Raw genomic sequence first — 15,691 nt, forward strand, 5'->3', positions numbered from 1 at the left:
CCATGGTGTGTATGCATGCATGTGTGTTCGGGCATTGCTGTGTTCTGCACGCGTGACTGTGCGTGCCCATGTCTGTGCGTGCACATGCTCCTGTGTGTGATACTCTTACAGTTGATGGGGCGTGGACGGAGTGGAGCAAGTGGTCAGCCTGCAGCACCGAGTGTGCCCACTGGCGCAGCCGCGAGTGCATGGCGCCCCCGCCCCAGAACGGAGGCCGTGACTGCAGCGGGACACTGCTCGACTCTAAGAACTGCACAGACGGGCTGTGCATGCAAAGTGAGTCATGGGGAAGTTGGGGCCCTGGGGGTGGGGACTCTGGAGCCATGTAAGGGTCCCCCAAACCCAGCCCCATGCCTTAGTGCCGGCCTGCAGTGCGGCGGTCCTCGTCTCTGCCCCCCACCACATCCCTCATCTCATCTCATCGTTCCCTTGCCTTCTCTGCCGTCCTTTCCCTGTCACCTGTGTCATTGTCTTTCCCTTTATTTCCCTTGACAGATAAGAAAACTCTAAGCGACCCCAACAGCCACCGTAAGTCCCATTTCATGGCTGTCCTTTTTCCCCTGGGGGATCCCTGGTTCTCTTTGGCTGGCTTTACCCGGGTGCAGGGTTCAGGGCAGGGAGAGCTGCAGGTGCCCCCACCCACCCCCATGGGATCACCAACACCTGACACTGCACATGTCTGCATCTCCATCGTGGCAGACAGGCAAACACTTGGCTAACAGAAAAGAAAGGCCCTAGGACACCCCACTGAGCCTTCTCTCATAGGAGGGGAAACTGAGTCCCAGAGAGAAAAAGGGACTTGCCAGAGACCCAGCCAAGAAGTGGCAGAGCCAAGATTTGAACCCAAACATTTTTGTAGCCAAAGCTGGTGTTCTTCGCCATATGCCCTCGGCCTTCCTCTCTGGGCCAGGTCCAGGGAGTCACCATTCCAGTCCAGCCTCATGCCCCTTGCTGTGCCTCCACCTCAGCAGCTGGGCCAAGCCTCCCAAATTGTCTGTGATGCCCGCTGCCCAGCGTCAGCTCCCAAGGGCTTGCCCTCCAACTCTAGAGGCTACACGGCCACTGCATTCACATCTCAGCAGCAGAGCCACTTGAGCAGATTGGCCCATGGTAATTAAACCACAATTTCCAGATAGTTCTGGCATCATAAAATCAGTGAGGCCCTCACCCGAGCTGACCGCGGGTCGGGCTGGGGGTGATTGGAGGGTAAATCACCGGGCAAGTCGCCTGGGTGTTAGCGAGGGTATCAGAAGGCAGAGCCAAGCTGGGGGAGCCATTTCTCTGCTAAGCCAGGAGCCCAGCCCTGAGGGGTCCTCTGGGGAGCCCAAGAGTGAGGGCTGCTGAGGAGAGATACAGAGGGACAGAAGTCGAAAGTGGGCAGACATCCGGGGCTGGGAGCCATGCCCTGCCTTGCTGAAAGCGTCAGGCTGACCCCAAGTACGGAGTGTGGAGGACTCCAGGCAGAGGAAGCAGGCCTGTTACTCTGAGGGACCCCCACGGAGACAGCACGTGAACAGGTGCTTCCTGGAGCTCCCGAAGGAAGCAAGGGGAAGACCAGCCATCTTGGCTGCTATCTTTGCTCTCCCTGAACTGCCCAGTGTGGAAGCCACCAGCCATATGCAGCTGTTTAAACTTACATATAGCTTAATTAAAATTAGATACATTTTTAAATTCAGCTCCTCTATGGTACGGGCCACATTTGAGTTGTTCCGGAGCCATATGTGACTAGTGGCTGCATACGGGACAGTGCAGACGTAGGCTGTTCCACAGCTGTAGAAAGCTCTACCGCACAGCCCTACTTCAGGCCCTGCCACTTTGACCGTGGTGCTTCCTGCCTGGCCATGTCTACCTGGGGGAGGAAAGCGTAGCTATGGGTTACCTCCCTGGCCCATCCTTCTCCCACCTGCTCACCTCTTCTCCACCCCATTGCCATGCATCTCATTCCATGCCTTCGGCTCCCTGTCCCTCCACCTCCCACCCTCAGAGCATGGAATAGAAGAAGAGGTCAGAACAGCTACTCACAAAGAAACAGAGCCAGGGCCTTTGGTCCTATGGAAATTGCTGTAGACTCAGTGGTTTTAATCCCAGCGCCCACAGGGCAAATGGTGTAGCCCCAGTGACTCCCAGCCACAGACCCTGTCTCCTCAGCAGTGAGCATGAGTTCACACATGGCATGATCATGTTTGTTCTTTTTTTTCTCATTGCTACAACTCAGAGGGCAGTAAGGCAGGGACTTCGAGCCCATCTTACCAATAGAGGAGTTCAAGGCTTGCCCAAGGTTGCCAGCCTGTGGAGGCAGGGCTCAGTCTGGAACTCAGCACCACGCTGGTTGGCCCTGGGCCCTGCCCTTTCCAGGGACCCAGGGCCTCCCTGACTCCCCCAGCACCTGGTCTGCCCCTTATGTGGTCCTCCTGTCCCCGCAGTGCTGGAGGCCTCGGGGGATGCGGCGCTGTACGCGGGGCTCGTGGTGGCCATCTTCGTGGTCGTGGCCGTGCTCATGGCGGTGGGGGTGGTGGTGTACCGCCGAAATTGCCATGACTTCGACACAGACATCACTGACTCATCTGCCGCTCTGACTGGTGGTTTCCACCCTGTCAACTTCAAGACGGCGAGGCCTAGTAAGAACCCGAGGGTGTCTGGGGTGGTTGGCAGAGGCAGGATACCCAGAGGGCTGTGGTGGCACCCAGACCAGAGCCAGGATCTTGACTCCCTCCTGGGGTTTTTCCAGAGTTTGCTCTGGAGATAACTATGTGGATGGGTGTGGATTAGAGAAATACAGAGAAGGAAGGGAATGACCCAGGCTGCGGGGTTCCCAAAGCTTCCTGCAGCTGGCAGCAAGTGAGCCTTCCGCAGCTGGACATTTGGGCAGGATTTGCGGTGGGAGCTGGGCCGGTGAGCTGAGGCACAGCTGGGTCTGACTGTAGCCCCCACTCCTGCAGGCAACCCACAGCTCCTACACCCCTCTGTGCCTCCCGACCTGACAGCCAGCGCTGGCATCTACCGCGGACCTGTGTGTGCCCTGCAGGACTCCACCGACAAGATCCTCATGACCAACTCTCCCCTGCTGGACTCCTTACCCAGCCTCAAGGTCAAGGTCTACAGCTCCAGCACCACAGGCTCTGGGCAAGGCCTGGCAGACGGAGCTGACCTGCTGGGGGTCCTGCCGCCAGGAACATACCCTAGCGATTTCACCCGGGACACCCACTTCCTGCACCTGCACAGCACCAGCCTCGGCTCCCAGCAGCTCCTGGGCCTGCCCCAAGACCTGGGGAGCAGCGTCAGCGGCACCTTTGGCTGCCTGGGTGGGAGGCTCAGCATCCCCGGCACAGGTGAGCCCCTGCCCTGCTGGTGCATCAGCCTGGCCTTAGCACCTCCTCTGTGGGCTGCCCCAACACCCATCCAGCAGAAGATAGGGCTGCCCTATCCCATCTCACAGATGGGGAAGGGGAGGCCTGGCGGCAGGAAATGAGTATAAAATAGAGAGGTCTGACTAAGAAGAACTAGGCTTCAGGCCTGGCTGTGCCCTCACTAGGGCAGAGGAACCCTGGGCCGGCCACCTGCCAAGCCTCAGTGTCTCTGTTAAGTGAGAGAGAAGAGTTCTATGTAGTTCAGCAAACCTACAAAGCACTGTCCTAGAACTAGCAGCAGAGGGGCAGTGGTGCCCGTCTTAGATTGCAAAGCCAGCAATTAGCAGCTTCCCAGCATCATATACTGAGTTAGGAGACACAGCTGGCACTTGGACCTCCAGACCCCATAGCAATGTCAGAGACCCTTGTCTTCCTAGACAAGACAGCACTGGTCAGTGACCTGGCCTCTGCTTGCATCCAGTCCCCAGACCCTCTCTCCCACCTCTGGCTGGTGATCACCTGGAGCGCAGGAGATACCTTTCTCTCCCGACCCCTAGCTGGGGCCAACTTCCCAACCCCTTGTCCTCCTAAGCTCCTGGACTCTTGCTGACCTCCCTCTCCCCATAGGGGTCAGCCTGCTGGTGCCCAATGGAGCCATTCCCCAGGGCAAGTTCTACGAGATGTATCTACTCATCAACAAGGCAGAAAGCACCCTGTGAGTAGAACCCCAGCCCCTGCTCCTTTTTCTTCCTCCCATCCCTTGCTGCCTGCCCACACTTGGCTCCCCTTCTAAGCCTGCTGCTAAGACCAGACAGTCCTCCAAGGAAAGCATTAGTCTTACTGTGTCCATGTTTGAAACTTGCAGAACCACCGTAGATTGTAAAGCTCAAAGGCAAGGGGGAGCTGACTGCAGAGATGACAAAGGGCTGAATATCCTTACTATGTAAAGAGATTTTGTAGATCAATAGGAAAAACTAAACATCTTACCGTGAAATTCGGCAAAGGATATGAACAAGTGATTCACACACACTCTCTTTCACACACACACTGGCCAGTAGGTCATGAGAAAATGTTCAGTCTAATTCGCAGTCAAAGATAACTAATGAAAACAACCATGAGGTATATCGGGATTTTTTTAGATTAAGGAATTTGTAAGGACCTTTTCCCAAGGTCCAAATGATAATACCCTGATGCTGGCAAGAGGAACGTGGCCTCCTGTGGCACGTGGGAGTATAGACTGGAACCAGCTCCCTGGAGGGCTCTTTGGCGCGACCTGTCAAAAACCTTCCAAGATGACACAACCTTGGAAAATTTAAGCAAGGTATTTTGAGCTATGATAATGTTGCAATGGGATAGCAAAAATCTGCAAACAACCTCAAGGTTCATGCCATTTTCTCTGCCTCCTTTGCCCCCATGACCTCTGGGAATGCAGAGCCCTGAGTGGCAGAGCTGCCCTCCACCTCCCAGGCAGTGGGCAGACTTGGGTGCCCAGCAGGACTCTGCACCCTTGCTGAGCTCTCCAGGCATCCCCTCACTGCCTCCCTCCTGCCCTGTGTCCTCCCCAGCTTGCTGTCAGAAGGGACCCAGACAGTGTTGAGCCCCTCGGTGACCTGCGGGCCTGCAGGCCTCCTGCTGTGCCGCCCCGTCATCCTCACCATGCCCCACTGTGCCGAAGTCAGTGCCGGCGACTGGATCTTTCAGCTCAAGACCCAGGCCCACCAGGGCCACTGGGAGGTGAGAGCCAGGGTGAAGCCTGGCCCAGCTCTCCCAACCTGCCCAGGGCGGCAAGAGAAAGCCCCTTGCATCTGGCCCAGCCTGAATAACTGTGACCACTACCCCACCCTTGCTGTCCCCTCCAGGAGGTGGTAACCCTGGACGAGGAGACCCTGAACACACCCTGCTACTGCCAGCTGGAGCCCAGGGCCTGCCACATACTGCTGGACCAGCTGGGCACCTATGTGTTCACGGGCGAGTCCTACTCCCGCTCAGCAGTCAAGCGGCTCCAGCTGGCCGTCTTTGCCCCCGCCCTCTGCACCTCCCTGGAATATAGCCTCCGGGTCTACTGCTTGGAGGACACGCCTGTGGCACTGAAGGTAGGGCCAGCTGCAGGTGCCCACACAGCCCTGGTTGGCCAGCTGCATAGTCTCTGCCAGCATCTCCATCCCCAGGCTCGTGGGCCCTCCCCGCCACCAGCCTTATTAGGTCATGCATGCGGCCCTCACACACTGAAACAGCCTTGGGCACAGGGCCTGCCCCACCAAGATCCAGGTTAGAGGTGGGAGGCAGACCAGGAATCCCTGAAGGCTCTGATGGGCCCAGGACTGAGGGAGCATCAGACTGGGAGGGGCCTGGGCTAGTGGGTAAGATCTCTGAGAAAGCTGACATGTAGGAGTGAAGGGCATTCCAGACCAACAGAAATGACTGTGTTTCATATCTAGTGTCAGCATGACCGACTGAAAGGCATAGGGAATGTGTGAATGTGAGGGCGGGAGAGATGGGCAGGGCTCAACTTCCCAGGAGCCTCAGGGGTCGTCCCAAGGAATTTGGAATCTATCCTGTAGGAAAGGGGATGGACCCGGAAGACACCTGTTCACAGGTGCTCTTTAGCAAGCCTCTGTGGCTACACTCAGATGGGTAGACGAGAGGTGGAGAGGCCTGTTGAGGAGCTGTGGCTGGTCCCTGGGCCACAGGTAGTGGCAGCAGCCAGGAGAGGCGGGGCTGGATGCTGTATATTCTGGTCAGTCGAATGGACAGAACCAATGACTGATGGGATGGGCAGTGGGAGCAGGGGTTAAGGCTGACAGCCAGGCTCCTAGCATATGCAAAAGGATGGAGAGCAGTGCCCCAAGTGAAGGATGGGTTGTACAGATGAGCAGTGGTTGGGACTGGAGGGAGGGAAGTGGGGGGTCTTTTAGTACCTAGAGCCTGATGATAGCAGGTGCGGAGCCCTGCATTAGCACCACTATTTACCACCCCCGCCCCCCGAGCATCAGAGCCCTTGTGCATTCCCGCGAGTGTTCCTCCCATTCTCAGGAGCTCAGTCTCATCCTTCATGGTCCTTTCCGGTGGCTCCGGAATGCACCTCCCATTCCTGCTCCCTGGTCCAACCCCTTCATCTCCCAGGCTCATGGGACTTGTTCCAAAGCCCACACTGCAGACAACATAGGTGAAAGGCCCATGAGAGAAGGAGTGCCCCATGCTTGGAGGACACTGGCTTGAGACTCCAGTGGCCCTGCTATGGGTGGGAGGCACCTGGGAAGTGCTCCTGCAGCTGGATCTCTTGGTCCTGGGTCACTGGCTAATGTCCAGCTTTGACCTCAGGGTGGTATAGAAATCAAGAGGGAAGTTACCAGGTTTTGGCCTGATGGCATTCTTTGTTTATTCAACCCCCCATCCATTATCCATCCATCTGTCCCTCTGCTCATCCATCCATCCATCTTTCTGTTCATCTGATCTTACCCTCATTTAGTCACCAGCCCATCTGTTTACCCAGTCATTGCTCGTCTATCCATTCATTTATCTTTTCTTCCATCTTTCTATTCACAAACCCATCCTTGGTATATCCATCTATATATTCATCTGTCTGTCTTTCTAGCCATCTATCCATTTATCCATCCATCTGTCCATTTATTAGCCATGAGGCCATCTGTAGATTCATTCATCTAGTCATGTGTCCCACTGTCTGTCATCCATCCATCATCCATTCATCTTCCCACACCATAAGCCCTCTGTGAGCTCTTGCAAATGCCCATCCATGCACTCGGATGGGCCCCTGCCCCCTGCCCCACAGAGTGCAGCAGAAGAGGCCCATTGGCCAAGTGTGATGGGCTCCCCTTCCCCATGCCCCTGACCTACAGGAGGTGCTCGAGCTGGAGCGGACTCTGGGCGGCTACTTGGTGGAGGAGCCAAAACCGCTGGTGTTCAAGGACAGTTACCACAACCTGCGCCTCTCCCTCCATGACCTCCCCCACGCCCATTGGAGGAGCAAGCTGCTGGCCAAATATCAGGTGAGGGCTGGGCTCATGGGTGGGGAGGGGCACCACTTAAAGGCTGCCCAGGAAGACCAGCTCCCTCCCGCTCTGTCCTGTGCCTTACCCTTCCCTGGGTCTCTCACTGCTGTCTCTGTCTCTTCCCAGCCCAGGCTTCAGGCTCCCAGCCATCCCCAGGCACGTCCCCAAATTCACGGCGATGGGCAGCCACATGCACACTTCTGCCCTGTCACACACCCCCATGCACAGATGCCTGTGCGCTTCATCCTCACAGAGCATCCCCCCACCCTTCCAGGCATGCCCTTCTGGCAGACTGTCCATCTCATCTCTGCCGCCACAGCCTGCTGCCCACTCAGCAGCACCTGAGACCATGAGGCCCCTCAGCCCGCAGTACACACACACACACACACACACACACACACACACACACACACACACACCTGTGCCTATCCTTCCCCCACATACACCGCCTCAGCTCCCTTCTGGAACTGAGGGCCTGACACCAACTCAGCTGGCTAGCTTAGGGTACTTAACCTCTGCCCATCTGGGAGGAGAGGCCTGAACTGCCCCCTGAAGCTCCCAACCCTCCCCGAAGCCTACATTTCCATGAGGATAGGCCAGGCTGGCCTCGCCTGCCTGGTCCTGATGCCCTCCTCCTGCAGGAGATCCCCTTCTATCACATCTGGAGCGGCAGCCAGAAGGCCCTGCACTGCACTTTTACCCTGGAGAGGCACAGCTTGGCCTCCATGGAGCTCACCTGCAAGATCTGTGTGCGGCAGGTGGAAGGAGAGGGCCAGATATTCCAGCTGCACACCACGCTGGCGGAGGTGAGGGAAGTGGGGGGGGAGCAGATATTCCAGCAGCACACCACGCTGATGGGGGTGAGGAAGGGGGGCCAGATATTCCAGCTGCACACCACACTGGTGGAGGTGAGGGAAGGGAGGGCAGATATTCCAGCTACACACCACGCTGGCGGAGGTGAGGGCCAGAGGACACCATCCTCTGGGGTTTGGGACTGGGAGGCACCACACAGACCCCTGTAGTTCCCTCTCACTTTCCAAGTCTGAGCGGGGATTTGGTCATGTTTTGCTAACAAGCATCATTCATTGATTGAGTGAGATCAATATTGATCTAGTGAGATCAATGAATGCTTGGCATGTACCAGAAAACTTATATGATCTCACTAAATCTTCTCAAACACTGGGAGATGCATGACAGATATGATCCCCACCTGGGAGGTGAGAAAGTAGGCTTCAGGAAGGGCAAGGATTTGCACACAATACAATGGCAAGACTGGATTTGAACCCAGGCTGATGCAAGGACCAGGCCTGTGGTTCTCAACCACTATAAATCCATATTGAGGTTTAAAAACCCAGGCCACCCAGGACAACACTAGATCCTATTCTTGGGGCATTGTAAAAAGCACTGGATATAGGTCTGGACCCAGGTCTCCCACTAACTTGGCATGTGGCCATGAGCAAGCCACTCCCCATTTCTAGATTTCACTTTCCACCTGTAAAATGGGTGCATATGGGTTAGACTGTGGCTGGGGCTCCTTGGGGCTTCCTAACTATGAGGCTGCATCTGCATTTGCCTGGGGCCTTACATAAGCATGGTGCACCCCCTGAGACCTAGAGGGTGGCCATGCAGGCCTTGCCCTTGGGAACTGACCCTTCAGGGGAGAAGCCTTTGCCTGAGCAGTAGGAGCCTGTCCAGAGGAGGTGGGAGTGACTCAAGGCTCAGTGAACTCACAGTCCAAGGGCAGGGAGGCTAGAGGGCAGGTGCTGAGCACTGTGCCCCTCTCATTCTTGGTTCCTGCCCTTATAGACACCTGCTGGCTCCTTGGACACTCTCTGCTCTGCCCCTGGTGGTGCCGTCACCACCCAGCTGGGACCTTATGCCTTCAAGATCCCATTGTCTATCCGCCAGAAAATATGCAACAGCCTAGATGCCCCGAACTCACGGGGCAATGACTGGCGGATGTTGGCACAGAAGCTCTCTATGGACCGGTGAGTATCTCCCACCATGGACCACCCCCATCTCCTTCATCCTCAAGGCCTCACAGGGGCAGGCAGGGCATGCAGCCTGACAGCCTGGACCAGCTCCCAGACCAGCTACTCATTTGCCACCATTTGTGACAAATCGGGAACTCAGCATTGGACATGCAAAGTTCAAGAATACTGTTCCCTTGAGGAGCATTATGCCCAGAGTGCTGGTCCTGGAGCCAGGCAGATGCTCAGGCCCTGCTCTTTTCCCATTGTGCGGGGTAACACTCCACCTGCCCCTCTCCCGGAACAGCAGGAGACTCGAAGCCAGGGCATCAGCCAGGTGATGTCATTGTCAGCACCTGTTATCTAGGACAGAGCAGGTGCTCTGGAAACACTTGCTGACTGACCAGATACACCTTGGTGTCAAAATCCTTTGGACAACTTCAAATGCTGGATAAACATTAGGCCAATGATAATCAGTATTAAATGTATTGAAAATTTTGTAATAAACCTGCATTGAGCAGATGCTTTAGATAAGACATTTTACATAGAAATGAGTAGGACTTGCAAAGATGGCTAAGGCTTTGTTCCTCCTGTCAGGGGAGTTCATGGGAGCAGGAGGGAGCACAGGTGGGAGGAATGACCACATGCTGGACGTGGCCATTCTGTCTTGGGGCCAGTGTCTGTCAGTGATAACAATGATGATGAACAAGATGGTTACATGCTAGAGACAACACTAGATCATGTAAAGTAAGGGTAATCTTACTTTACCTGATCTTAGATCTTGTTGAGAGGTAACTGGCATTGTTCCCATTTTGGGGTCGAGGAGACTGAGACTCTAAGCCACAGGTTCTGACTTGCCCAGAGCCACAGAGTAGCTGGAATTCAGACCCAGGACTATGGGACTCCAAAGCCTACAGCCTTCCCACTTCCCCTTGTGCCCCTTCACCCCCAAGCTCCGGGGAAGGGCTGAGTGCTTGGGGACCTCAGTGCTCTCCTTCCCTCTGCCAGGTACCTGAATTACTTTGCCACCAAAGCGAGCCCCACAGGTGTGATCCTGGACCTCTGGGAAGCTCTGCAGCAGGACGATGGGGACCTCAACAGCCTGGCGAGTGCCTTGGAGGAGATGGGCAAGAGTGAGATGCTGGTGGCTGTGGCCACTGACGGGGACTGCTGAGCCTCCTGGGATGGCAGGCTGGCAGGGACTGGCAGGAGGCAGGTGAGGGAGGCCCGAGGCAGCCTCCTGATGGGATATTTGGCCTCTGCTTCCTCCCAGTTCACAGCCAGAGTTGCCTCACCTCCTCCTCCCCTTCCCCCATCCCCAGACCACGACCAGCCTTAGAAAATCCATGTACTCTGTTGTTAGAGGGCCCACAGTTCCTTCTCCATTCCACACGCTCTCTCTCCCTTGGCCTCAGATCTGTGTGGGAACCAAGATGGGGCTGAAGCCTCTGGAGGCAGTTGGTGGGGGCAGGCAGGAGGCCCTCCCTCCACCCCCACACCCCCAGTCCCCCACCCCCACCCTCAGCCCGACAACTTCTGGGTTCCATGGGTTTTAGTTCTGTTCTTCATTTTCTTCCTCCGTTATCGATTTCTCCTTTCTCCCTAAGCCCCCTTCTGCTTCCACACCCTTTTCCTCTTTGAAGAGTCGAGTACAATTCAGACAAATGGCTTTCTCCTGTCCAAAAGCAAAAAGGCAAAGGAAAGAAAGAAAGAAAGCTGCAGACTGCTTTATTTAGTAAGGCTCAAAGAAGAAGAAGAAAAACACCAAAACCACAAGGGAAAAGAAAAACCCAGTTTCTTAGGAAACGCAAATGATTTATTATCCAAATATTTGGATAAGTCCTTTTTAAGAAGAAAAAAAAAAGAAAACGAAAAACAACACAAAAAAATAGAAAACTCTCTTCTTGAGTGTGGATGAGAATGGGCAGGCTCACACTTCTGACCAGGAGTGAATGTGCCTGTGTGTGTGTGTGTGTGTGTGTGTGTGTGTGTGTGTGTGTACATGTACGCTTGTGCGTTGGGGGGAGAAAGACTGAACAGAGAGTACTTTGCTGCTAACGAATTCATCTTGGACTAAATTCGAACAAGGCCTCAGTTTCCCCAGTTGTGCAGGATGTAGGTCAGACAGGGTTTTCACTGTCTAGATTTAGATGGTTAGATTTCCCTCTAAAATCTTAAGCAGATGCTGAATCCATAAAGCCAAGGAGTGCTGAGGGCTGGAGTGGGTGGCCCTCCTTCCCGCAGCCCCAGGGAGATGTCTCTGGCTCCTGGGAACCTGGATTAAGAAAGTTGGGACGGAAGAGGACTGGTCAGGTCAGCTGTGAGCCAGGGAGAATGTTCCAGTCCGGTTTTGGTCTGGTGGCTCCTAGAAAGGGATGTGGCCCAGAAGTGGGACCCGAACAGAGGGACAAAGTGAGGGAGGAAAGTCCTCCGTGGGCACCTCTCTCCTGTGGGCGGGATGGCTTTACCCTAGGGTGGTTCCAGCCCTGACACGCTCATCCCCTCCTCCACCCAGCAGCCTCTGGAGCAGGTGGGCTGGAGCAGGGTGGTGCTCTCTTGATGGCCAGGAATCCAGAAACTAGCCTTCCCCAGCCTCGGTTTCTCCTTTTGTAAAGCAGAGTGATGGCTGAGAGGTCCTCTCTAGCTGCAGAAGCCCCAGCTTCCCAGTGTCAGTCAGCCCTGCAGCGTGGGAGGCTGGGAGGCTGGTGGCCTGGCTGTGCTTTGCCCAGGAGTGGAGGAGGAGGCTGAGAAGCTGGTTTCCCAGCTCTGATCTCCACAGGCATCTCCTGTAACCCTCCTCTCACCCTCTACGGTCGGGGGATCTGAAATAACCTTCCCCAGTGGGCGGGGTTGCTAGGGTGGAGGGCCGGCACACACCAACCCCACCCAACCTGTTCCAGGGCCCTGCATGGGGCAGCATGAGTCCCTGGCCTTGTGCAGCTGCCTGCCAGTGGCTGGGACCAGGATCTTGCAGTCAGCACAGAGGCCTCATCAAAGGCCTCTCCCTCCCTCTTGGCACTCCAGGCAAGGCAGGTACCACCTTCCCCGACAGCTCTAGGCACTGACCCTAGGGCATGCCCCAGCAGGCCTCTGAGCAGCTGCTGGGACCCCTCTCAGCACATCCTGGCCTTTGAATGTCTGATATCCTGAGAGGAGGGCAGGTTTTAGGGCCTCAGTTCCAGCCAGCATGCCCAGCCTGGCTTCCCTGCCATGGACTCAGTGGCTCATGGGGCTTCTGACTACCCACCACCCTTGTGGTATGGCCTGGCTGTGGGCAGAGGAGGACTTGCCTGGAGATGTGAGAGAGGATTCCTTCCACCAGGGCTGCTGAGGGGCCAGGCCTGCACCAAGGGCTGGGCCCCGAGGCTGAGACCAAGACTCTTGACCCTGGTGCTTCCCGTGTGGATGCTGCCTTGGATGAAGGCAGTGAGCCTTCCCTGCCAAAATGCCCGTCCCATGTGCTTGGCCTCGCTGGTCACTGTTAGCCCCTGCACACATGTGGGCCTTGGTCACATGGCTTTGAGGTCTGTCTGACCAGGCTAGACCACACATGCAGTGACAGGTGGTGCCATTCTCCTCGCAGACTCTGAAGTGCCCACATGCAGCCTGGCAGTCCAAAGACCAGGAATCAAGTTGCAAATCTGCTGTTAAACTGCTGTGTGACTTCAGGCATATCACTGCCTTCTCTGGGCTTCAGTGTCCTTTTCATACCTAGAAGGCTGTGGTCTCAGGCTCTTTGGGTTCAGACACTCTGTGCTAGGCTTCTGTAGGGGACCCTGTGGTCTGCCGTGCCCGCCTCCCTGATCTTTTCTGTCCTCCCCGCCCCACCCTCAAAAGCTGCTTGCTCTGCCCCCAGGACAGGAGCTTGACGGATGAGGTGTAGCTAGCCACCCAGGTGCCATTTCCAGTCTGATTTCCGGAAATGTGCACCATGTCCCGGAGCACAAATTGGCTGGAGCCTCTTGGGAGGGTTCGAACTGTCCAGCTCTATGAGAAACTACCAGAAAGGATTTGCCGACTCTATCCGTCTGTGGAGGCTGCCTGCCTCTGGGATGGGATCAGTGGTTTCTCCTCCAGTTCAGACCCAACAGACAGCTCCACAGGGCGTGTACCTGGTGGGTAGCAGCTCAGGTACTGTTGAAGGTGGCAGGGCGCTTACACAGGTGTTTCTCTCTCTCTCCTCTCTGGGGTGCGTGTGTGTGCGCATGTGCGTGCCTGTGCTTTTCTCTGTGGGCACATCAGACTGCCCCTCCGAGAACACGTGCGCGTGTCGCCACCAGAGCGTGTGTGTGTGTGTGTGTGTGTGTGTGTGTGTGTGTGCGCGCGCGCGCATGTGCTGCCTCTGCGTCCCAGGTTTGGACATCTGGAGGTTGGTGTGCCTGTCTTCTGCCCTCCCTGAGCCCACAGGGTCAGTCAGTGTATATTCTACGTGCCTCTCCCTCTGCCTTCTCTCACAGTGCCCTCCTGCTCCAGAGCTCAGGGGCAGGGGTTCTCCTGAGGGTGCAGGGGACCCTCCTCATCTCCTGGACCCTCCAGGGCCCTCTGGTCCATGTTCTCCAGCTCCCAGGCAGCTGAGCTGGGTCCCGTAGGAGAGGTGACCAGAAGCTTCAGTGCAGGGAGCTCTCAGGGGGGCAAAGGGCTGGACCCCTGCCAGGGCCATGGACACAGTTATATGCCTGGGGGGGAGTGCAGGGCCCCAGGGATGGCCCCCAATCCCACCTCTGTTTATTCTGTAAACTCCAACCTATAAATAACCTTTAGCATTCCTATTGTAACAAAATTAATTTTTATGAAATAAATTATATTTCCTAGTCTAATAAAATCTAGGTTGCATTGGCTGTCTTCCTGTTGGCAACTGGGAATGACTGCATTGCTCTTCTCAAAATTCCATGGAAGGTGAAGGTGTCACTGTCAGTTCCAAGCTATCTGACCCCCAGGAGATGATCAAGCCCAACTGCCTCATTTTGCAGGAGGGAAAACTGGCTCAGAGAGCCCCCAGAGTCACACAGCAAGGTAGAGCCCGTGCTGCATCTGGATCCTGGTCCCTGCTGGATCTGTTCAGGAGTTCGTCGTGTGAGTCTGGCAGGGGCTAGGTAATGGGTGAGAGGGACGACACAGGGATGAAGCCCAGGCATTCCTGTCCGTCTCTGAGGAGTTCACAAGGGGGGGATCCCCAAGGGCGCTGAGGCTGAGGGGTCAGTTCAGAAACCTCACCTGGAATAGACGACTATTGTGCAGGCTGAAAGGGAGTGATGAAAGGGTGGGGATCACATGAGTTGGCCCAAGGCTGCCAGGCATGGTTGGGCAAGTAACGCACTGGGCAAGAGTACCGTATCTAAAGGGGAGGGTGGTCCATTTCCCGTATGTTGTAGATTTGTGTATTTGCTGAGATGTTTCCAGCAGATGGCAGTAAAGGGTCTTGTGCTAATAAAATCAATACCTTGCTGTTGAGGCGAGGGTGCTTTGTTCCAATGTGCACAGAGGTGCTGCTAGACTGCCAGCAGCCCTGTTTCAGCTGGTCCCCTCCGCCCTGTGGACCTCAAGTCTTTCCCTTTGTGCACTGAGTCTGGCCTGTGCATCTCCCAGCATGGACTGCCTGCTCCATGAGTAGAGTCTGTGGTGCCTTAAGTTTGGGGTAAGAGCACCCACTGGCCCCATCTTGGATAGTGATGTTGTCCCTCAGCATGTTAAAGGCTCTGAGAAGTCCTGCAGGAAGAAGCTGGTCTCCTCATATGAACAGAGATCCCAGATATATTTGGCCTGGGAACTTGTTTTCACACCCTGAGTATTTGGTGCCTATACGCCCTGCCAGCCCTGACTTTCTGGGACCTGTGGCTCTGGGTTCCATGTGGCTCTATCACCTAGCTGTCCCCCAGGAGTGGGGAGCACCTGTGGGCTGGGTCTGAGACTGGAAGTTACCAAGACAAGGGAAAACCCACATCTGTCCTCTTGCGGGGGAGAGGGCAGGCAGGGCACACTGGCACCCACCTGTACACAGACCCCCAGGCTCAGATCATCATCTTTCCCCGGGTACCCGGATCTGGAGTGGTCACATGCAGCATGACCTTCCTAGCAGAAGTGATTTGCGGGTAAGGATTTATAAAGGAGAAGAGGAAAGGGACAGCTTCATGAGGATGGGAGTGGGGGGTGGTGAAGGGAGGAATACAGGTGGCAGGCAGCAGCTCAGCTAAGGAGTGAGCAGAGCCAGGCATGGGGGAGCTATTTCATGCAAGTAGCCCCCACATGTAGGCAGGCAGTCATCTGGGGTTTCCCAGGAGTCAAGGGGACCCATTTAACTGCTTCATTCTCTACCTGCCACTGTCCCTTGGAAGCTCACCTAAAATCAAGTTGGGCAGCAGGTGGG

At 55.8% G+C, this 15,691-nt stretch overlaps 1 protein-coding gene across 3 annotated transcripts in view; it reads left to right on the forward strand.

Moving 5' to 3' along the window:
* Positions 1-14,149, forward strand: part of UNC5B (unc-5 netrin receptor B) — a 62,850-nt gene extending 48,701 nt beyond the window's left edge. Inside the window, exons 7-18 of one of the 3 annotated variants that reach the window (XR_004262172.1) lie at positions 112-276; positions 496-528; positions 2,424-2,618; positions 2,940-3,329; positions 3,975-4,062; positions 4,913-5,081; positions 5,207-5,440; positions 7,205-7,354; positions 7,999-8,163; positions 9,164-9,345; positions 10,336-13,520; positions 13,608-14,149. Coding sequence is in view for 2 of the 3 variants with exons in the window: in XM_032256261.1 (XP_032112152.1) it covers positions 112-276; positions 496-528; positions 2,424-2,618; positions 2,940-3,329; positions 3,975-4,062; positions 4,913-5,081; positions 5,207-5,440; positions 7,205-7,354; positions 7,999-8,163; positions 9,164-9,345; positions 10,336-10,501 (1,937 nt within the window). In the remaining variant the exon portion in view is untranslated. Of the gene's footprint in view, positions 1-111; positions 277-495; positions 529-2,423; positions 2,619-2,939; positions 3,330-3,974; positions 4,063-4,912; positions 5,082-5,206; positions 5,441-7,204; positions 7,355-7,998; positions 8,164-9,163; positions 9,346-10,335 lie in introns of all 3 variants that reach the window. The other 2 variants (XM_032256261.1, XM_032256262.1) reach the window with 2 other exon arrangements.
* Positions 14,150-15,691: the final 1,542 nt, after the last annotated feature.

The sequence above is a fragment of the Sapajus apella genome, unplaced genomic scaffold (assembly GCF_009761245.1).
Source record: "Sapajus apella isolate SASKATOON/1434 unplaced genomic scaffold, GSC_monkey_1.0 scaffold94, whole genome shotgun sequence".
Lineage (NCBI taxonomy): Eukaryota > Metazoa > Chordata > Mammalia > Primates > Cebidae > Sapajus > Sapajus apella.